Here is a 23,021-nt window from a genome sequence, read left to right as displayed (position 1 = left end):
ATAGCGTTACGTAATTTGTGGATAGCCCCTAAAAGTGAATACTACGTAGATGACTTGACTTTTCATAAAACGGGCTTCTCCACGAACACATATATAGAGTTATAGATACAGTAACCAAAAAGAGATTTATTTCAAATCAAACAACAATGTCATTATCATAAAAAGGAACAATTTATTTACAAAATCATTAATATCTGTCTTTTGTATAAATTACATACATGCATTCATTCTCTCTGTTTAACAATAATTACACACGTCAATTACTAATGTTTAAGTTAGAACCCGCACATTTATACTAGAACACGAAGCGCCATGACGCACTTGACATGATTATAATGCGTTGTCATTCGTGATTCCCACAATGTGACACTTGAGCGTTAATGATTGCCGGACACACTCTTTCAATGGACCACTAGGGTATAATATAGCTGGATTTTATCGTTTAAGCACCTGTATCACTGTATTCGGTTCACTGCCAGTCTGGTAAATGATTAATATATAACTAGATGAGGGATTTTTGTAAAGCTTTTCACCGCATTCGCTGCCTGAACTCTTCCAGCTCGTGTATACTCGTTGAAAGTCTGGAAAAAAATGTTCATCATCATGAAATAAAATAAAGAAATACTTTTATTGATAGTTACCTTCCAAATGCATTGAGCAATGCTACTATCTCCGCTCTTTTGAGTTTGAACTGGGAATGTTCTGGCTTCAGTTTTGTCTGTAAACTGTTATCTAGCTGATCATCAAACTTTCCAGAGAACAGTATTTTTAGGGCTGTTCCCATTCCTTGAACCTAGTCAAAATAATATAGAATATTATTATTATGTTTAGTAGGACAAAGTAGAAAATACTCATCACCGACCTGCAATTTACCCCACAATCGACACTTATCACAACCAACGCAATCCATAATCTTAGAAATGTTCATAAACTTCTCTCGGAATTCATTCTTCACCTTCACCGAAGACGTACCGCCGCTGAACATAACGGATTCGTTGAAATGCGATGGGAAGCTCTCGATCACGTTTAGCAGATCTTTCACGGCGACCCTAAGTTCGCGATCCTCTTTTTCACGACCGGTGAAATATTCCTCATTGCGAAGGTACGGAGCGGCTTTGGCCAAGGCTCTCAGCTCAACAAGATATGCAAAGTACAGATTCCGCAACCAGTGTTGACCTTCGTTGTCCGTCGTCTGCGGACTGAATCGGCGTTCGAATTCCTCCATATTGGCACCCCATATTCCGGTAGGGGACACGAAGCCCATGGACGATTTTTCCGACAGAAGATAGTTGGCCGAGAGGTGGATGTTGATACTGGAATGCAGACCAGAGATCATTCGGTAGAAAACGCGATGCTCGAGGCAAACTTCGTTTTGCGTCATGTCATGGTATGGGATCATTGCGGCGTATGGATTCTTCCGCCGGATTGAGTGAGATCTACAAAAAAGGAAATTATGTAGTTAAAACAGAAACTCTGTGAGTGTGTATGTTGAACAAAAAAGGTAAATAACCCTTTTAATAAAAATACAATCATACAGACATTTGCTGGATTCGTCAAGCTAAATCAATCCATGTTCAACATTACTGGCCACAAAACCTTTTAAAAAGTTTGTTCTTTGAGTAAAATGATTGTCTTTGCAAAAAGTAAAAATAAAAAAAAATCGAGGCAGCTAATTTTATCTAATTGTTCAGGGAATTCGAGGGATGTGTTCAGACCAAATTACTTTAAAATGTTCGATAAAGTCGATACAAATGTGTCCACAATTTGATGTGACCTCCACAATACTAAATAATTGGGTGGCAATACCTCAAGCCGAACAAAAAAGAAAAAAACATTGAATTCTTCAATATGACGATAGCCGGCGTAACCACAATTCAGATTTAGATTCAGCATTAAATACAAGATAGTTTTCCATAATATTATGGTGTGTCAATACTTACTGAAAACAGTTTTCCAAATAAATGCTGCTCCATATTCTCCTAGCCGATTCCCCTCGATATCCCGTATATCGTTCCGGATTTAATAACAGGTCCACATATTCCGCTCCCGGTTCGTGATCATCCGATATGCAGAAGTTATCCTGAGCTTCATCATAATCGGCCCATTTCTTGAATTCCTTATGTGCATTGTCACTGATGCTTGTATTCAGAAAACCTAACTCCACGTCCAGGTCTTCGTTACAATTCGTCAATGTTTGAACTTCCTTGAGGTACTAAAATGCAAACAAAATAATGAGCGTCACTGGTTTACGTGATAATCGACATGTGTCGTCCTACAGTGTTTGCTTGTTTAATAGAATTTCCCACTTCAACTGTGAAATTCAAAAGAAATGTGGGTGAATCAGGTAAACGCGTTAGATTGACATCTAACAAATGGTGAAAGTTAATACGAATTTGAGTGAGGTTATACAAAACGAAAAATAACTGTAGAAACAATAAGAACGGTTACCATTTTGCATACAAGCAGGTGCTTGCACTGCCTTATCGCAGTTTTATTGCATTTCTAATTGCATTTAGTCGCAACACCACCAAACCAAGCCACATCATATCGCACATATAACTCATAACTCACCTTGCGATAAGAAGACACGTCCCCCTTCAGTCCCGGTGGGATATCTTTTTCTTCGCATTGTTCCACGTGGCAGAACCGCATAGCGCACTTGCTGTCGTCCACCCAGAACGGGCATTCTTTCATGAGATTCACTTTGTAGTAGCGAAAGAAGTCCTTGACTAGAAGACTGCGCAACCGGGGGAAGATCTTGACATTGTTGTAAAAGTCCACGGTGTCCACGTTGCAGCTGCAATCGTCAATCGTTCCCTGAAGCTGGATGGTATGAGATGAATGAGTATATCCGTTAGGTATGTATGTTATTAACACTTGAGTATGCGCGCTGTTATTGTTTGTGCAACACTGTCGACAAAATTAGTAACTCAAGAATACGCTGCGTGATGAAGTTGAAACATGATACAACACATCCCCGCAAAAAGCACAACACATTTTAGGAATTTCAATTTTATATTTCATAGGTATATGATCAACATGAAGAGAACATTTTATCAATAATACATCAGATAAGGGGCTGTCCATATACCACGTGGACAGTTTAGGGGGGAGGGGGTGTACGGCAAATGTCCACGATCCATGCAATTTTTGTAAAATTTATATGAGCGGAAATCCACGCTTGGGGAGGGGGTATCTTAAAGAGACCGAAACCTGTCCACGTGGTATATAGATAGCCCCTAATCAAATTTTGACCAAATACCTATGAAATATAAAATTTAATATTTTTTTAATATTTAATATATTAAAATTAAATATTTCATTGTTCTTCAAAATATTAAGGTTTTTTCATCACTTCAGGGAAACCAAACAGGTAATGGATTCGCTTCATGCGATAAAATCTTTCTATGGCAAACCTCCTGCATATCTTCTTCTTTCGTGTCTTCTTATTATCTCACTAATCGATTTATCTTGATATTCGCAGTTTTATACATATACTTAGAGTTCGTGAACTTGACGGAAAAACCATCATTCTTTCCATGTGGATCGTAGTTGGATATCTGTCCGTAAATCCATCTCAATAAGTAAACTAACACATTATGATTGAATATAATGTGTTTGAGCATCATATATCAAAACTGTGTTTACTTACAATTAATGGTTTATGGTATATGGTTCAAGCCTTGGCCTAACATGCTGCGGTTGAGAACATTTATCGTTATAAATCATCATAGGTATATATTGCAGTTCCAACCCAAATTATTCCACCAGTCGGATTGTTTCCTTTTGCTTTGACGTCAAACAACAACAACAAACCAATGAAAGTCTCGAGCGAAATGGGCAAAATGTTGTCCATGAACACGGATCTCAGGTGGAAGTTTTTTCAGCCCACTTGGGACGAGTGAATGTTGATTTCGAACATACCGTTTTGCTTCGAATTGCCGGACGCTTCGAAAGCCGTTAAACTTCAGTTGTTATTTGACTTTATTTACCATCTCAACAAGTATTTCTTGGGTTATCAGTGCAGGGAACGATTCCTAGACTTGGAACCATTTTAACAAATGTAAGTAATCCGTGATCTGTGGTAAAAACTTGAAAACTAGGGTAAAAGTTGAAGGCATATCATAATCAACGGTGAATTTCGTTTTTTTATAATCAGTTAAGTTAATTGAAATCAAATGGTAAAAAAACAAGTTCGTAAAACTAGCTTTTTTAACAGAACTGTGTAAAAATACACGTTGTGAACGATACCAATAAAAAACCTCAACATTTCTCGGACATGGCCGGATTTTTTTTGTCTTTATTAGCGAGACTTTCAGCCTTAGGCTGGCTCGTCTCGTATGCCCGGATTTATCAATCCGCATGAATTCATTTCAATCGCTCCTTTCAATCCTTGATTTCTAATAGCAAACTGAAACGGATTTCAAAAGACAAATAAATACCACTAGTTTCTTTATTTCAAAGTATATCTTAAAAATGATAAAATAATTCATAATTTTAATATTCCGATTTTCATCCCATCAAAAACATTTTCTTTTCATGATTTATTTCTTATTTTTGTGATTTTTTCCTCAGTGAGAACGCAGGTTCATAAAACGAATCAGCGAATTTGGTGCCGTTTTTCTTTGTTTCGCGATGAGATGAATATATATTCTTCTTCTTCTTCTTATTGGCATTACATCCCCACACTGGGACAGAGCCGCCTCGCAGCTTAGTGTTCACTTCCACAGCACTTCCACAGTTATTAACTGCGAGGTTTCTAAGCCAAGTTACCATTTTTGCATTCGTATATCATGAGGCTAACACGATGATACTTTTATGCCCAGGGAAGTCGAGACAATTTCCAAGCAGAAAATTGTCTAGACCGGCACCTGGAATCGAACACAGCCACCCTCAGCATGGTCTTGCTTTGTAGCCGCGCGTCGTACCGCACGGCTAAGGAGGGCCCCGAATATATATTCAGTGAGATGGAAATCGACACAGTTCCCCCTATCATATTTATTTCTGGTATTATTGATTAGAAAAGTATCTTGGTCATCTAATGAATCTCATGATCTATTGCAGCTTATCCACGTTGAATTTGAGAGGTAGTTTTGAAGAAAATATTTCATTACCCACAGACACGTCAAATGTCAAAAAAGCGTTCTACCTTGAGGGGAGTGGGGGAAGATTGTATGAAATTATTAGATTCCAAATGTTGTATATTGCAGTTAAATGCTTCCGCTTTGGATGGTCCACACAACCGAGGGATGCCAGATTTTCATACAAATCTGTATAGAAACCTTACATTACGAATTTATATTAATCGAGAACTATGAGTGCTATATCCTAGTTGTCTTTGAATGGATTAAATTGGCTATTTGAGAACCAATATAGCCAAACTCGAAGTGTCCGGAAATTCGAAGCAAAATTGTCCGGTATTTGAAGAATCCCATACTGTGTCCGGATTTCGAAGCAAGCGATGTTCAATGTTTTCGATTATATTAGCTATTTCGTGCATACAAAATGTCATTTTTAGTATACTACAGCAAATTTATTAAGTTAATCTTGACAGGGTGTGTTATCACTCAGTGTCAAGGTACTTAATTCCGTTTGAAATATTGAACTGAAAATTCAGCAGTGCTTAGGTGTCCAGACCTCGAGTCAAAACGGTAAGAAGGATAAAGATGGGTTGCTGTTTATATTTCAAGCAGTTTTGCTTGTGTTGAATAACTTTAGACCTGTGCGCCGCCGTCGACGATTCCCTTACGCCGGCGCCGCCGCCGCCGTATGAAAGTTTACCACGTCGCCGAGTATTTTTTTTACCACACCGGATGGTTATTAAAGCAGTAGGGTTTCGTACATCTGTTCACTGTTTGTCATATCCACAATATTTGTCAAATTAATCCGGACATCTGTAAGACTTATTAGAAATCGACATGGACTTCAGGCTGACTTGACAAATATTTGTCTTTATGACAAACAGTGTACCGATAGCTGAAGTCCATTAGGAAATTCACACATTACATCGAAAATTCATTCTAGAATTTATCCAAACAATCCTTCAGGGGGATTCAAACCAGAAATTTCTTCAGTAAATCCTGCAACAAATGTTTCATGCAATTTTTCAGGGCCTCCAGTGGATTCTTATAACAAAAAATCCATCGTGAAGTCTTCTGCAAGAAGAATCTGAAAGTTTCTGAACAAACTTCCGGAGGAAACCTTGGAATATTTTGTGGACGACCTTTCGCAGGAATTTCGAGGGAATTCTTGGAGAATATTCAATCAAAGTTAATTGCCTATTTCCGGGGATTAAACCACCCGACTTGGACATTAATTTACAATGTTGTGAAAACTCATATGTGAATATGTACGTTATGTGGAAGATATTGATTTGGAAAATGTTTTGGAGGAAACCACTTTCCCTTCGGGGGGAACTCGAACCCATGATCCTACAGTACACTAGACTGGTGCTTTAACCAACTAAGCTACGAAGGACCTCCGTCGGCCTTCGCAACCTAGCGGCTACTGAACGAGCTCGAGATTCCCAAATTGGACGCATAGTCAAATCACTCGCAATCCATTTATCAAGCCAACACTTCCACATGTGTATAGTACACGTTCACATTAGAGCATGAGTGTTTAGAATGTCTGGCGGCTATACACATTCTTCATCAGCAACTGCACTGATCAAGTGAGGTTGTGTAAGCTATTTGCCAATCGGTCGTCAAGCTCTGACCCGACCGCATTGCGTAGGCAAGAGCACGCAACTCAGGTTCAGTTCAATCAAAGTTAATTGCCTATTTCCGGGGATTAAACCACCCGACTTGGACATTAATTTACATTGTTGTGAAAACCGTAACGTACATATTCACATATGAGGGACTTCCGGAGGAATTCCTGGTGGGACTTCCGGAGGAATTCCTGGAGGGACTTCCGGAAGAATTCCTGGAGGGACTTCCGGAGGAAATCCTGGAGGGACTTCCGGAGGAATTCCTGGTGGGACTTCCGGAGGAATTCCTGGTGGGACTTCCGGAGGAATTCCTGGTGGGACTTCCGGAGGAATTCCTGGTGGGACTTCCGGAGGAATTCCTGGTGGGACTTCCGGAGGAATTCCTGGTGGGACTTCCGGAGGAATTCCTGGAGGAACATCCTGAGGCATTCCTGGAGGAACTTCCTGGGGAATTCCTGGAGGAACTTCCTGTGGAATTCCTGGAGGAACTTACTGAGGAATTCCAGGAGGAACTTACTGAGGAATTCCAGGAGGAACTTCCTGGAGGATCTTTCGGAGGTGTTCCTGGAGGAACTTTCGGAAGAATTCCTGGATGAACTTCCGGAGGAACTTCCGGAGGAATTCCTGGAGGAACATCCTGAGGAATTCCTGGAGGAACTTCCGGAGGAACTTCCTGAGGCATTTCTGAAGGAACTTACTGAGGAATTCCTGGAGGAACTTACTGAGGAATTCCTGGAGGAAATTCCTGAGGAATTCCTGGAGGATCTTTCGGAGGTGTTCCTGGAGGAACTTCCGGAAGAATACCTGGATGAACTTCCGGAGGAACTTCTGGAGGAACTCCTGGAGGAACTTTCGGAGGAACTCCTGCTTCAGAAGAAATCCGCAGAAATATTGATGCATAAAATGCAGTTTATGCTTTGGAAAGATGAAATTCGTTAACGATACCCGTTAACTCTTTTCGAAAGGACATACAAAATCCTTGACAGGAAACTCAGAAACTATTTATAATAAACCAGAGGCGGTGAAGGTTATTGTTTTTTGCGGTATTACCTACGAAAATAAAAAAGAAGAAGTTTGTATCTGAAATACGATTGCCAATTGGGTCTAGCATTACGTAAAGGTTAAAATATTCAATTTTGAATTTCTGAATATGTTTACTGACGCTGATCTAAGGCTGCTGTAGCCGCTATCGGATTCATGTTTGGGATTGAGCTGCAATCATCAGGCTCATTAATCTATCTGTATAATAAAAATGAAATGGTCTGTGTTCGTATCCGCATAACTCGAAAACGGCTGGATAGATTTTCTTCATTCCTTCAGCAGATATGTTCGTTACAGTTTCCGACGGGTTTATATGATATTTCCTCATGCGAAAATCATTAGTAAGGTTGAGTAAATCGTGAAAAACTAAAATTAAGATTTGTATGGAAATTTCGCATGGGCATTTACGCCTACAGGGGGCAGCAGGGACTATGTCCAAGGGCTTGACGATCCCTCCCCAGGCCATCTGCGAGTTGTGGCGCCTGCCTAGGATGTGGTGGGGTTTGACAGTGGGCTCTGTAAAACTTCTATAAAAGCTGCATATATCCGCAAGTGTGCTCCGCCAAAGCAAACGGGGGACCACTCAAAGCGCACAAGCCCAAGTCCTGGTGTTAGGTGGGACGCTAAACAGCCCTGACACGACGGCCCTCCGACGAGACAGGAGGTTTGCGCAGGCCCAATAAGCCGCCTGGAAAACCAATAATTACGAACAATATAAGAGATAATGCGACTCGCTATAATCGGCAAAGACCTAGGCGACGAATAAAGGATCACGATTGGAAGCTTGGAACATGGAACTGCAAGTCGCTAGGTTTCGCAGGTTGCGACAGGATGATCTACGATGAATTACATCCCCGCAACTTCGACGTCGTGGCGCTGCAGGAGATTTACTGGACAGGACAGAAAGTGTGGAAAAGCGGGCATCGGGCGGCTACCTTCTACCAAAGCTGTGGCACCACCAACGAGCTGGGAACCGGCTTCATAGTGCTGGGTAAGATGCGCCAACGCGTGATTGGGTGGCAGCCAATCAACGCAAGGATGTGCAAGCTGAGGATTAAAGGCCGTTTCTTCAACTATAGCATCATCAACGTGCACTGCCCACACGAAGGGAGACCCGACGACGAGAAAGAAGCGTTCTACGCACAGCTGGAGCAGACATACGATGGATGCCCAATGCGGGACGTCAAAATCGTCATCGGTGACATGAACGCGCAGGTAGGAAGGGAGGAAATGTATAGACCGGTCATCGGACCGGATAGTCTGCACACCGTATCGAATGACAACGGCCAACGATGCATAAACTTCGCAGCCTCCCGCGGAATGGAAGTCCGAAGTAGTAGTCCTTCTTTCCCCGCAAAAATATCCACAAGGCCACATGGAGATCACCTAACCAAGAAACGGAAAACCAAATCGACCACGTTCTAATCGACGGTAAATTCTTCTCCGACATCACGAACGTCCGCACTTACCGCAGTGCGAATATTGAATCCGACCGTTGCAGTTGCAGTATGCCTGCGCTCAAAACTCTCGACGGTGTACAACACGCGTCGAAGTCGGACGCCGAGGCTTAATATTGGGCGGCTACAAGACGGTAGACTAGCCCAAGAATACGCGCAGCAGCTGGAAGTGGCACTCCCAACGGAAGAGCAGCTAGGCGCAGCGTCTCTTGAAGATGGCTGGAGAGATATTCGATCCGCCATTGGTAGCACCGCAACCGCTGCACTTGGCACGGTGCCCCGGATCAGAGAAACGACTGGTATGACGGCGAATGTGAGCAGTTAGTAGAAGAGAAGAATGCAGCATGGGCGAGATTGCTGCAACACCGCACGAGGGCGAACGAGGCACGATATAAACAGGCGCGGAACAGACAAAACTCGATTTTCCGGAGGAAAAAGCGTCAGCAGGAAGATCGAGACCGTGAAGAGACGGAGCAACTGTACCGCGCTAATAACACACGAAAGTTCTATGAGAAGTTGAACCGTTCACGTAAGGGCCACGTGCCACAGCCTGATATGTGTAAGGACATAAACGGAAACCTTCTTACAAACGAGCGTGAGGTGATCCAAAGGTGGCGGCAGCACTACGAAGAGCACCTGAATGGCGATGTGGCAGGCGAAGATGGCGGTATGGTGATGGACCTGGGGGAACGCCCGCAAGACATAATTCTACCGGCTCCGGATCTCCAGGAAATCCAGGAGGAGATTGGCCGGCTGAAGAACAACAAAGCCCCTGGGGTTGACCAACTACCAGGAGAGCTATTTAAACACGGTGGTGAGGCACTGGCTAGAGCGCTGCACTGGGTCATTACCAAGATTTGGGAGGAGGAAGTTTTGCCGCAGGAGTGGATGGAAGGTGTCGTGTGTCCCATCTATAAAAAGGGCGATAAGCTGGATTGTAGCAACTACCGCGCAATCACATTGCTGAACGCCGCCTACAAGGTACTCTCCCAAATTTTATGCCCTCGACTAGCACCAATTGCAAGGGAATTCGTGGGGCAGTACCAGGCGGGTTTTATGGGCGAACGCTCCACCACGGACCAGGTGTTCGCCATTCGCCAAGTCCTGCAGAAATGCCGCGAATACAACGTGCCCACACATCATCTATTCATCGACTTCAAAGCCGCATATGATACAATCGATCGGGACCAGCTATGGCAGTTAATGCACGAACACGGATTTCCGGATAAATTGACACGGTTGATCAAAGCGACGATGGATCGGGTGATGTGCGTAGTTCGAGTTTCAGGGGCATTCTCGAGTCCCTTCGAAACCCGCAGAGGGTTACGGCAAGGTGATGGTCTTTCGTGTCTGCTATTCAACATCGCTTTGGAAGGGGTAATACGAAGAGCAGGGATTAACACGAGTGGTACAATTTTCAATAAGTCCGTCCAGCTATTTGGCTTCGCCGACGACATAGATATTATGGCACGTAACTTTGAGAAGATGGAGGAAGCCTACATCAGACTGAAGAGGGAAGCCAAGCGAATCGGACTAGTCATCAACACGTCGAAGACGAAGTACATGATAGGAAGAGGTTCAAGAGAAGATAATGTGAGCCACCCACCGCGAGTTGTCATCGGTGGTGACGAAATCGAGGTGGTAGAAGAATTTGTGTACTTGGGCTCACTGGTGACTGCCGAAAATTATACCAGCAGAGAAATTCGGAGACGTATAGTGGCTGGAAATCGTACATACTTTGGACTCCGCAAGACCCTCCGATCGAATAGAGTTCGCCGTCGTACCAAACTGGCAATCTACAAAACGCTCATTAGACCGGTAGTCCTCTACGGACACGAGACCTGGACGATGCTCGTGGAGGACCAACGCGCACTCGGAGTTTTCGAAAGGAGAGTGCTGCGTACCATCTATGGTGGGGTGCAGATGGCGGACGGTACGTGGAGGAGGCGAATGAACCACGAATTGCATCAGCTGTTGGGAGAACTATCCATCGTTCACACCGCGAAAATCGGACGACTGCGGTGGGCCGGGCACGTAGCCAGAATGTCGGACAATAACCCGGTGAAAATGGTTCTCGACAACGATCCGACGGGTACAAGAAGGCGAGGTGCGCAGCGGGCAAGGTGGATCGATCAGGTGGAAGATGACTTGCGGACCCTCCGTAGACTGCGTGGTTGGCGACGTGTAGCCATGGACCGAGCCGAATGGAGAAGACTCTTATATACCGCACAGGCCACTTCGGCCTTAGTCTGAATAAATAAATAAATAATTTACGCCTACTATGCAGGACAAAGTCTGCCGGGTCGACTAGTAATAACATAATTATATAATTCAAGGTACTGCGGCTTTTTGTATCAATTAATATTAGAGATAGAAAATGTGTATTTTTCACAAGACGTCATGTATTTGTGGTTGTGTTTTGCAATTTGTAGTAAAACTGTTTAACTTGCTCTTGTATATAATGGCGGTTCAAACATTGTTCGATTTATTTCCAACAATGCACATTTCCTATAACTAAAATCAGCAAAACCATATAGTCAGAATCTTGTGGAAAAATTTCATTTTACTGCCACTGATGCCAACGTCAGCCATTCGATGATTTTCAGTTGCAATTTAACGCCATGGACCCCATCCGCCCTGCGAATACATCTTTGCGGCGTCCCCCTTCGATAAGCGTTTGTAATTTTGCTCCCTACAGTAATTTTCTACCGTGGCCGTGTGATTATGTTTTGCACTTTGAAAAATATTTGGCTAAGCCAAACACTCTCTTATGAAAAATTATGGTTTGATTTTCCTTAAAATTCCGATTTGTTTTCCTTAAAATGCGCCTTTCCAATTATAAACAGCAACAAATCCGAAATCAAAAAGTAGTGAAAATTTAATTGACGGCTTGTGACGCCGTCAGAATCAATTTTTTTACAATAACTGCTGCCTCCATTTAAATGAACGCAAATATGTATATGTTGTAACGATTTTCGATTTTTGCCTTTGTCAACAAGTTAAGTTTAGTTAACATTAGATTTATTTTTCTAAACCAATGCAAAGTAAAATAAAAAATAGAGGAATTTATTTTCATGAACCATTCATTATATACCTTTAAGTACTAAAAACTGTTGCTATGAAAGTTCATGAAATCTGGGATAAAAGCTTTTATTTTATGGTTAGTACTAATTGAGTAGTTACGGGATTAAACGTAGATGGCCAATAAAAATAAACTGTGGTAGAATCTTATTTACTTCGCTGAAATAATATTAGTGCATTTAGATGGTTTTTAGATTTTGGGTTGAATAATCCCCGGGTCAGTAAACTCGATCATTTGAATTCCAAGTCGGCAGGACTGAAGTCAGTCTCGGTGATACAGTTCTACTTTTTTATTCTAAAGGTGTGATCAATTGTTCTACTTTAAACTTAAATTCTATTGTTTTTTGTAATGCGAAGTCAAGTGTGGAAAAGTGAAACTTAGTTCTAAACTAGATTTGTTCTTTTTCTTCTTTAAAATAGTTTTCGGTGCATTTATCACGAGAGGCGAACACTCAGTCCTCGTGCTTTATTATCAGATTGAAAAAGGTAACTTGTTTAAATCATTTTTATGTGCGCATTTTTAATTCCGTTGTTTCGTTGGACATCAGCGTCCAGCGGGCGCTTTTTCTCCACGGGCAAAGCCCGTTGTTTTTCCATACCACGATCCTTCGGTGATCGACGCTCGACGAGGCCCGCCATTCGCTGGCAGTTAAACGGGGCGAGAAGAAAGTCTGGCCTGCTTGCGTTCGTTCGCGTTCGATCTGGCAGCGTACCAGTTTGCCGACGCCTCCCCCGCACCTTTAGATCGGCCGTTGGTGAAATCGAGCCACCCCTGTCGGCGCTTGTGAACAGCGTAGCGATGCATCCCAGGTGGTGAGGACCGGCCCTGCTACACCGTCCCGAGTTTTTTCATCGCACGCCACACCGGCGTGTCCCTCGGTAGACGAACCGGTCCGCATAGTAGCGAAATCAAACCCTGCGCAGGTATGTTTCATTCATGGCCATGACAACACTACAACACCCACACATACACACGTTCATTGATAGACGGAAAAAATGAATATATGAAAATGAAGCTAAATTGAGTTACCTAGTTACATTCATTTAACAAATGCTAAGCCCTGAGGTTCTGTAGTCCGCCCTGGTGATTATATTCTACGTTACGTTCTATGTTCACTTTGATCGCTTGCACTTTGCTTACTATTTTGTTCTATTTTGGGTGCGTCCACCTCAGTCAGTTTAATTTTGTGGCCATCTCATGCGTTTGATGTACCTAAGGGGCCATCCAGAAACCACGTGGTCATATTTTTGAAGATTTTCAACCCCCTCCCCCCATGTGGCTTATCGTGGTCATTTCACAAACCCCCCCCACCCCCCCTCCCCCCCATGACCACGTAGTTTTTTTCAAGTACAAAAATTAAAAAAAAAACCTTATGTAACTAAAACATATCGTTAATCCGATCAATTTTGAAGATGGACAATTTCAATTGAATCAAAATCAAACTAAACCCAGCATGGAAATTATAAACTTTCATGAAGTCGAAAATTTTGATGATGTTATCATGTTTTAATTTGTATCAGGTATTAGGATATCTAGAACTCGCACACCTTCACTGCAGCAGGAGGATACAAAAAAATGTGAACTCGCGAATATCTTATAAAAATTTCGAAAAAAATTTATAATGGCTTAGAAATTTTCCAAAATATCCCTATATTTTTTTTTATTTTTTTTTATTAGTGTTTTTTTAAAATAATTTTTTAGATATTAACCTCAGCGAAGCATCTGAACTGAACTCCTGCAACGAAAAGTTTATCAGAGAATCACAAACTTAATATGTAATCTTGGAGATGCAAATAAAACCTCCTACTGTTGTTTATTTTGAGTAGCATTCTTGTAGAATTTTCAGTATTGTTTTCAGAATCATCAATATCAGAAATAAATTATTATAATTTTTTTTTTAATTGTTCATTGCTAACACTGATTTATTCATGAAAATTTTGTATTTTTTCGTTGAACATTTTGATTTCTTTATGGAAAATTCTTATTTCCTATTGCAATTTTTGCTTTTATAAATGCTAATTCATTATTATTGTGTGTATTATTGTTCTTTATTGGCAATTTCCTATTTTATTATGGAAAATTTCTATTTTTTGCTCTACTAAAGAGATTTTCAATCCAGTGCTGGCTCATCTCTCAAAATTTCTAATTCTTCATTGAAATTTTATTATGATATCGACTCGTGGAAGCCAATGATGCCATACTAAAAATATTTTCTCGGTCACACTGATGGTTCTTTGGAATAATTTTCCAAGGAACTTCTATTCCATATCTCGAATATGCTTCAGTCAACGGTCCTTTCATAAGCGACTCATAGAGAAATGAATGTATTATAGACCAATAATTATTTTGGAGTTCGGATTTTTCGATTTATCCAATTAACCAACTTATGAATGATGTATGATATAATATCCCAGTAGGTTCATTGGGTTAATATGATTTCAATTATTATTTATTTAAGCTACTACAGACTTTTTAAGTTATACAAAACGTCCTGGAAGTCGTAATGTTTGAACTACTTGATCATTCAAGTCCGTGAACCTCATAGTCATTGTCTCTTGGATCTCATATTATTGGAAATTAGGATCATATGCTTATTTCATCGGATTGGGTATATACCGATGATGAGAACATTGCAAATGTCTTGATTGATCTGGTAGATTCGAGGGTTGAACTTGAGAGCATTTTGAAGTACCTTGAGTATCTCGTATTCCTGAATATTAATCACTGGCTTAACGTTCAGGATGACCCATCTTATCTGAGTGTTCAGAATAATTCAAACATTTAAACTTTATTTGCATGCTCTTAGAATCGAAATCTTCCCAAGGTTTCGGATGTCTGAGTTTTCATGATCAGTCAAATTTGAGCTCCCATGTTTTTTCTGTAAAGCCAATATCTAGATGAACAATTTTACTGAAGAAAATGGTGGCCTAGCTCTCTTTTGTGATTTTATAGACAATCTAAAACGCTGGGTTGTTGAGGGTTGTTTTGGAATTTAATTGCAATCGTTATTTTAACACTATTTTTTAACCTAGATTGTTTTTAGGAATTGGAGTGTTTTTTTTTGGAACACTGCCACTTTTTTTCATATCGCAGGAATCTCCTTAGTTCTAAGACCCTTTTATGAATTTAAAAAGCATTTTATTTAGAATTTCATGTTGATTTTTTTAAATGCAAGCTTCTCTATGTCATAACCTTTTTCATGCGCACTATGTACTAGAATTTTGTGCATTTAGAACATTTATGTGCATTATCAATTTTTTCGATCAATTATCCTAATTATTCAATATCATAAAAACTAGGCTTCTTAAGCCTAAATTATTGCCTACATTTTTTGCTTGGATTAATTTTAAATCCCAAGATCTTCTTAATTTTCAAGAATTATTATTCTGGAGTTGCAAGGGAAACCCTTCGGAATATTGATAAGAAACTCTTCGGAGTCTCCCCGGAAAATCTTTAGAATTTCAACGACATTTTTTTTCCCGAAATTCTGTGGAAGAGCTCCGAAAAATGTTCGGTAGAAATTTGGAAGAACTAGAAGAATCCGTAGAAGGATCCGAAATGCATATTTACGATGAAAATTTCAATAAACATCAAATTCCGAAGAATTTCCAGTATAAATTAGAAAAAAAAATCCAGACAAGACGAGACAAGAATCTCTAAAGATTTTTTTCAAAATTCTTTGCAATTTTAGTGAATCTTCAAAGGAAATTCTTCTATGTTTCCAATGGTTTTTTTTTCGTTTTCCAAAAGAAATTCTTAAAAATTTTCAGCAGTTTTTTTTTTAATTTCCAAAAGAAATTATTCGGAATATGCCAAAATATTTCCGATGGAAATTACTAAGATTTTCCAGTAGAAAATCGAAAAAAGTTCATCTGAAACACCAATAATGAATTTCCCGAGGAAATTCCGATGTTTTTACAAGTGGAAATAACTAAAAAATTGTACTTTTGTATAGTACTTGTAAAGGTTGTACTTTTGAAGCATTTCCAGTAGGGATTCCTTAAAAAATTAAATCCAATTTTTAAAGATTTTCTGATGTGAAAATTCCTTAAACTTTCTAAATTATTTCCTATGCATCTTTGCATGGTAAAGATTTAAGGCAATGTTTAGCTGAACCTACAAAGAAATCAAAATGACATCAAGCAGAAGAATGAATTCCCAATGAAATTTTGAAATAATTTCTGGTTCAAATTCAAAAAACATGAACCTTGATAATTCTAAAGATTTATTCTTTGAAAATCCAAAAAAATTTTTGAAGATAATCCATAGACTCTTCCGTGGAAATTCTAAATAATGACTCGAATAAAAAAATACTTGGAAAATTTAAAAAAGTGTGATAGAATTCACAAAGAGCGTAAAAAAGTATTCTGAAAAATTTTCATTTCAAAATTCCAAAATTGAAAAAAAAATCAACGGAAATATCAAAGTGTTTCATGTGGCATTGGCTCCATATTCCAACTGGAAGTTGGTCTGCTTTTCAACTTAGTATATTCTATTCGCATTTCCTCAGTTATAAATTGAAAGCTTTTATATGCCAGCCATTGCACGATTATATATTGTGTGTAGCAAGTACGATGGATACACTATACCTAGGGTGTCAAGAATGTTTTCCACCCGAAAACATCCTAGACAGGAACGAGAATCGAACTCGTCATCTCCGAATTGGCAATCCTACGCTTTTGCTCGCAAGGCTAACTGAAGACTGAACATTTTGAAGTGCACTCCTTAAAATGATTGAAAAACTTCTTTTGTAAATGAAGAAGAATTTCTGGCGAAGATTCGGAAGAACTTGTCGAAGAAATTTATTAAAATGTTTTTCCACCGAAAATTATATGTATTTCCCACGGGACTGTTTTTAATTTTCAGACAGAATTCACATGGAATTTTTTTCGGAGTTTTAAGGAATCATTTTCGGAATTTACACTGGAGATGTTTTGTTTTTTTTTTCATTATCAATTTGTAGCAAAATTTCCAAGCAATATTTTTCAGAGGGAATTTTTCAAAAAAAAATCTGAATGCCAGCACTTTATCAGGATTGTATAAAGTAATGTCAAAGATTTTACAGGAAATTTCTTTACTTGATTTTCCTGAATATCCACAAGAAATTCTTTTGAATTTTTCTTCTTAAGATTTTTTCTTGGATTATTGTAAAAACATGAACATTTTTCAAAATTGTAGCTGCAGTCCGCTGATACAAAAGTGTCGGCGGCGTGATCCCAAAAACCATCTGCGGCGGATTTTTTTAAAAATATATTTCCATTTTTCCTTTCCAATTTTGTTGTGGAAATTCAGACTGAATCGCAACCTGTTTTTTTCGTTTATTTTTGTATGGATATAGGATCTTAGGCTAAGATGGTCAAATAATGCAGATATGCATCGGCGTTGCGACCGACGCTGCGTTATCGATTTTTCTCGATGCACACCTACGTCTTTTTAACGCTGAGTTGGAAAGACGCTAAGTAGGCATCGGCCCTTAGATGCGCTTTGCGTTTAATGATTAAATCACTAAATTTCAATGATTTGTATTTTTTATACCGTTATTGTTATTCACCAAAAGTTTTTCGTGTAAAAAAAAACACGTTGTTCGACAGCAACACCCCCCTCCCCCCATGTGGCTTATCGTGGTCATTTTCCAAACCCCCCTCCCCCCATATATGACCACGTGGTTTCTGGACGGCCCCTAACAGCCGTTCGTAACGCCTGAGAGAATTGTGCTCATGCTTTCAGCAGCTTGGTCGGGCAAATTATTAAAACACGAGCAGTGGTCTCTCCGAAACGAGAGTGGCGCTTAAATCACTGGTTTGCGACAATTTTCTTGGCAAAATCGAGAACGGTTATAATGTGAATTGATGGAAATAACTGAATCTATCTTCCCTAAGTGAAACTTTAACCTCTATTATGTGCTTTTCGCCCTCCTTAGCCGTGCGATAAGACGCGCGGCTACAAAGCAAACCATGCTGAGGGTGGCTGGGTTCGATTACCGGTGCCGGTCTAGACAATTTTCTTATTGGAAATTGTCTCGACTTTCCTGGGCATAAAAGTATCATCGTGTTAGCCTCATGATATACGAATGCAAAAATGGTAACTTGGCTTAGAAACCTCGCAGTTAATAACTGTGGAAGTGCTTAATGAACACTAAGCTGCGAGGCGGCTCTGTCCCAGTGGGGGATGTAATGCCAATAAGAAGAAGAAGATGTGCTTTTCGTGTAACTCTTATGTGTATTCTTGTTTTATAATACACGAGAAACGCACCATCACCTCTATTCAGACTAAGGCCGAAGTGGCCTGTGCGGTATATAAGAGTCTTCTCCATTCGGCTCGGTCCATGGCTACACGTCGCCAACCACGCAGTCTACGGAGGGTCCGCAAGTCATCTTCCACCTGATCGATCCACCTTGCCCGCTGCGCACCTCGCCTTCTTGTGCCCGTCGGATCGTTGTCGAGAACCATTTTCACCGGGTTACTGTCCGACATTCTGGCTACGTGCCCGGCCCATCGCAGTCGTCCGATTTTTGCGGTGTGAACGATGGATGGTTCTCCCAACAGCTGATGCAATTCGTGGTTCATTCGCCTCCTCCACGTACCGTCCGCCATCTGCACCCCACCATAGATGGTACGCAGCACTTTCCTTTCGAAAACTCCAAGTGCGCGTTGGTCCTCCACGAGCATCGTCCAGGTCTCGTGTCCGTAGAGGACTACCGGTCTAATTAGCGTTTTGTAGATTGTCAGTTTGGTACGGCGGCGAACTCTATTCGATCGGAGCGTCTTGCGGAGTCCAAAGTACGTACGATTTCCAGCCACTATGCGTCTCCGAATTTCTCTGCTGGTGTCATTTTCGGCAGTCACCAGTGAGCCCAAGTACACAAATTCTTCTACCACCTCGATTTCGTCACCACCGATGCAAACTCGCGGTGGGTGGCTCACATTGTCAACGCACCATCACCGCTAGGTGGATTATTCTGGTTTTTTAAAGTGATTTTTCATATCAAAATATAAGTTCATCACTGACTAGTTGCCTATGATCAGCAATCAACGGTTCTTGGCTACAGCGTGAGAATCACTAATGTTCTATCTAAGAATTACACCGTAACAATGCTAATGCAGTGAACAGTTGGAAACAAAGTTAGGACCATTCAGACATTATGCGTAAGACGAAAATTTTGACATGAATTAGGTTTCGAAGAAAATTGTAGGTCAAATTAGTCAAAAGACATTTTACAATTTCGAAACATATGGAACGTTGTTCATATGCTAATGCAAATTGAGGAACATCATCAGCAGCGTATCGCCACATTCGGAGTACCATCGGCCAAAAACGAAAAATGTTTCCACTCTTAATATTTTAGAATCTGTTTCTTAATATTGATGAAAACTAAATAATGCGCTTGATCTTGTATACGTCTATGGCGGTATGCCTCGACAAAGGTTACTATTTCTATACAGCTACAGAGCCCATTCGATTTTGACAACATTCAAATTTAGCAGCATTCAATTTAGGCAACAATCCATTTTGGCAACTCAAATTTTGATTCTGGAAGTTTTTATTTCCAAACCGATTAAATCTCATTATCCGCTTTAAAAAAAAAACATGGTAGATTCCAGAACCGGCGTAATAAAAGTACGTAGAGAAATCGCTCTTAAAATCCAAGAAATAAACTTTGATTTCAAAATCCGCGTAAAAAATGTCAGTGTGTCTAGTGTCACAATCTTATATACATAAAAATGAATTGCTGTCTGTCTGAACCTTATAGACTCCGAAACTACTGAACCGATCGGCATGAAAATTTGTATCCAGAGATTTTTGGGCCCGGGGAAGGTTCTTAAGATGGTTCGAAATCCCTCCCTCCTTTGGAAAGGGGGGCTCCCATACAAATGAAACAGAAATTTCTGCATAACCCGAGAACTAAGAAGAGAATAAATCAATTTTAGGCGAAACGAAGTTCGTCGGGTCTGCTAGTAAGTGTATAAATGTGAAGTTTCATGAGAAAACAAAAACTATGTATTTAATTTTGGCAATATGGACGCTCCAAAGTGTTGTCAAAATCGAATGGGGTCTGTACTCTACCCTATGATTCGCTGAGATTTAGCACAAATATTGTAGAATACAAATGAAATCTAAATGGTCTCTCTGAGAGAAAGCGTCAATTTTGACCAAAAAATTAACCCAATTCACTATGTTGTATCATCCTTTGTATCATCTATATATTAGTTCTAGTATGTTTTACTCTGTATGTACATGTATCGATATAAGTCGTTGTCCTTGTATCAACAATTTGGCATACAAAGTTGGTAATAATGCTGACTCAACAACATAAAAATCTATGCAATTCGAAGGAAACATATATAACATTAGATCGTGTTGCAATTTGAGGCAATACATATAACAAACATAAGTATGACATCTATGTTCCATTATCAGAAATGGGCGGTGGCGAAACACCCCCTTAAGCACCGACCACAATGTACGCAAGGCTGTGTTCACAATCTACTTACCTGACAAAAACAAAATCTATCTTTACTGGAATCATCTCCATCGTTATAAAAGTAACCACTGGTTGTATAGTTCACCACACTGAGCAGAGCTACAAAACTTAGAATAAACCACTGGAACTGATGCAAATGACCGGAAGATATTCTGCGCCTTTTCGATGCCATTGACACTGACATTGTCGCTGCATACATTTGTTGCTGCTCGACCCGACAGACTGTTTTTTATTTATACTAAGCTCGACAAAAAATTGTTATTCAATACGACTTGCGCTGGATTCATTCACTGGTTTAATTACTTCATCGAGTTATATCTACGATATGATGTCTTCGAATCACTTTACCACACTAAATCAATGAACTCTTAATTCACATCGATCTCGTATCAAGCGCCTCAGCTTGCGATTCGAAATTGGGAAATCCACTAAGAAATCTACACGTCAACAGTTTACGCCCAGTGCAATGACGATTATTCGCATTCACTTTCACGACACTTCTTTCTGGCTGGCTAAATTGCACCTTCTTTTTCTACAGCTGACCCACTCCGTCAGGTTCCAAATAAACGCGTAGAGATCGAAACACATACTGAAGTGAGAACCGCACGTTGCGTTGTGAAAATAGCAACCCACAAGAGATTAGTTATCCAGCAATCATAGCAAGCGGATCGGTGTTAGATGTGTACACAACACTACCGTGAGATCGCGATAGCGCTGGTGTACATACAGTGCTCCATGCATCCGATTCGAACGAACGGGAACGGCTCGAGAGATACAGCACGTAGCCCACGACTTGGGGCGAGACGAGTATCAGTCAAAACAAATCCTAGGAAACGTCATGATGTGTTCGCTTCCACGCCGCTAGTAGATAGAAAAGCGCTATGGTCAATTAGAAGACGAAGTTGTATGCAAGATTGCAAGCAACAACATTAATAAATTTATTCCATTTCATTTTGAAGAATTAATTTATTCAACTATTTTGTTGATGCATCGATATACCGAATCGTTATTGAATGGAGAAGATCCTGTAAATATACAATGGTTCCATCCTACCATTGCCATTTTATAGAAAGCTCAAATGACAGGAGACCAAATACTAATATTTACATTTTACAAGGAACATTTGCGAAAATGAAATGAAATGATGATGACGAAATGATGATGGTTTACATAAAAGATATTTTAGTTACTAGATAAAGATTGTCGCTACTGTTCCCTTTGTTCTGCTGTCCGAAACATGTGTGGTACATACCTGTCAAATCGTATGGATTTTCCTTCTTTGACATTTAGCTCCCCTATCCTCGCCAGCAAAAGATGTTCCGGACAGCGACGACAGCGACAATCTTTATCTAGTAACTAAAATATCTTTTGTTTACATGCAAATTTACCAAAACAAAGACCGAGCCGTCCACTCAAAATTTCGATCAGCTGTTCGAATCTGTCTCATAAAATGGCTTATACTAGGAATAAAGATGGTAACACCAAGCCGTTTAACCCTCTCCCGCCCATGGTGTCTGTAGAGTATCATAAAATTTTATTACCTCTATTATTCCACAACGTTTTGCAATCTTCTCAGATACGTATTTCGACCTCAAGTGTGAGGGCGAGAGTAAAAAAATATTGGGGTAAGATTGAAATATTTTTTTCCCAGAAAATTTGTTTTTTAAATATCTTAAATGGGGGGAAAGACGGCTTTGGCAGGTTTTGTTCTATTATTGGCAGGGGGTTTTTGTCGACCAAATTTTATGAAATTTGGCCACAATATTCTTTGACATGCAAATTTGAGCTTAGTCAGTCATAGCCTACTATAGGTTGTAAACTAATGACTTATCCAGGAAAAACGCGTATTTTGGCAATACAAAAAAGTTTGCTGAATATACCTGTACACTAAGAGTTGTAGTTTTCAAGATTTAAAAAAAAGTTTTTTTTGCCAAAAAAATCTTTTTGGTTTTACCGTAATATTTTTTTCAATGTGAATCAATATTGTCGAAACTAAGGTGTGGTAAAACTCAAGTCATGTCTGAGCTCTGGTCAAATTTTCAGCAAAATTAGTTCACACGCAACCGAGATCTAGATCACAAAATCTCAAAATCATTTTGTATGAAAAACGTCATGTGGGCTTTTTATTATGCTGGTCACTGTACCACCCGTTTATTAATATCCAAGGAATGTAAAATAACAACATTGCCAATGACAACGACATTATCCTCTCTTGTAAATGTTGGGACAAACTCAACTCGCAATAA

The 23,021-nt window shown here is 40.0% G+C and overlaps 1 protein-coding gene and 1 long non-coding RNA gene across 2 annotated transcripts; one reads left to right on the top strand and one right to left on the bottom strand.

Annotated features, from left to right (window-relative positions):
* Positions 1 to 149: 149 nt before the first annotated feature.
* LOC134225341 (ero1-like protein) lies at positions 150 to 21,546 on the bottom strand. The gene is made up of 6 exons (XM_062705330.1): positions 20,786 to 21,546; positions 2,572 to 2,823; positions 1,941 to 2,212; positions 863 to 1,436; positions 642 to 793; positions 150 to 581 (listed from the first exon to the last, which is right to left on the bottom strand). The coding sequence occupies exons 1-6, from the start codon at positions 20,972 to 20,974 to the stop codon at positions 530 to 532; spliced, it is 1,491 nt and encodes a 496-aa protein (XP_062561314.1). The 5' UTR covers positions 20,975 to 21,546; the 3' UTR covers positions 150 to 529.
* On the top strand, positions 12,178 to 13,405 carry LOC134223444 (uncharacterized). Its single transcript, XR_009982581.1, has 3 exons — positions 12,178 to 12,592; positions 12,712 to 12,777; positions 12,840 to 13,405. It is a non-coding gene; the product is annotated as an uncharacterized LOC134223444 (long non-coding RNA).
* Positions 21,547 to 23,021: the final 1,475 nt, after the last annotated feature.

Source organism: Armigeres subalbatus, chromosome 3 (assembly GCF_024139115.2).
Source record: "Armigeres subalbatus isolate Guangzhou_Male chromosome 3, GZ_Asu_2, whole genome shotgun sequence".
Classification (NCBI taxonomy): domain Eukaryota; kingdom Metazoa; phylum Arthropoda; class Insecta; order Diptera; family Culicidae; genus Armigeres; species Armigeres subalbatus.
Note: the sequence above shows the minus strand (reverse complement) of the source record. Positions and strands in the feature narration are given on the sequence as shown.

Bases quoted from the DNA above. Each gene is read 5' to 3' on its own strand.
- LOC134225341 (XM_062705330.1), bottom strand. From the start codon at position 20,974: ATGTATGCAGCGACAATGTCAGTGTCAATGGCATCGAAAAGGCGCAGA. The intron at 2,213-2,571 runs GTGAGTTATGAG...TTTGCATTTTAG, and splicing joins ACGTGTCTTCTTATCGCAAG to TACCTCAAGGAAGTTCAAAC. The intron at 582-641 runs GTAACTATCAAT...ATTTTTTTCCAG, and splicing joins TTGCTCAATGCATTTGGAAG to ACTTTCAACGAGTATACACG.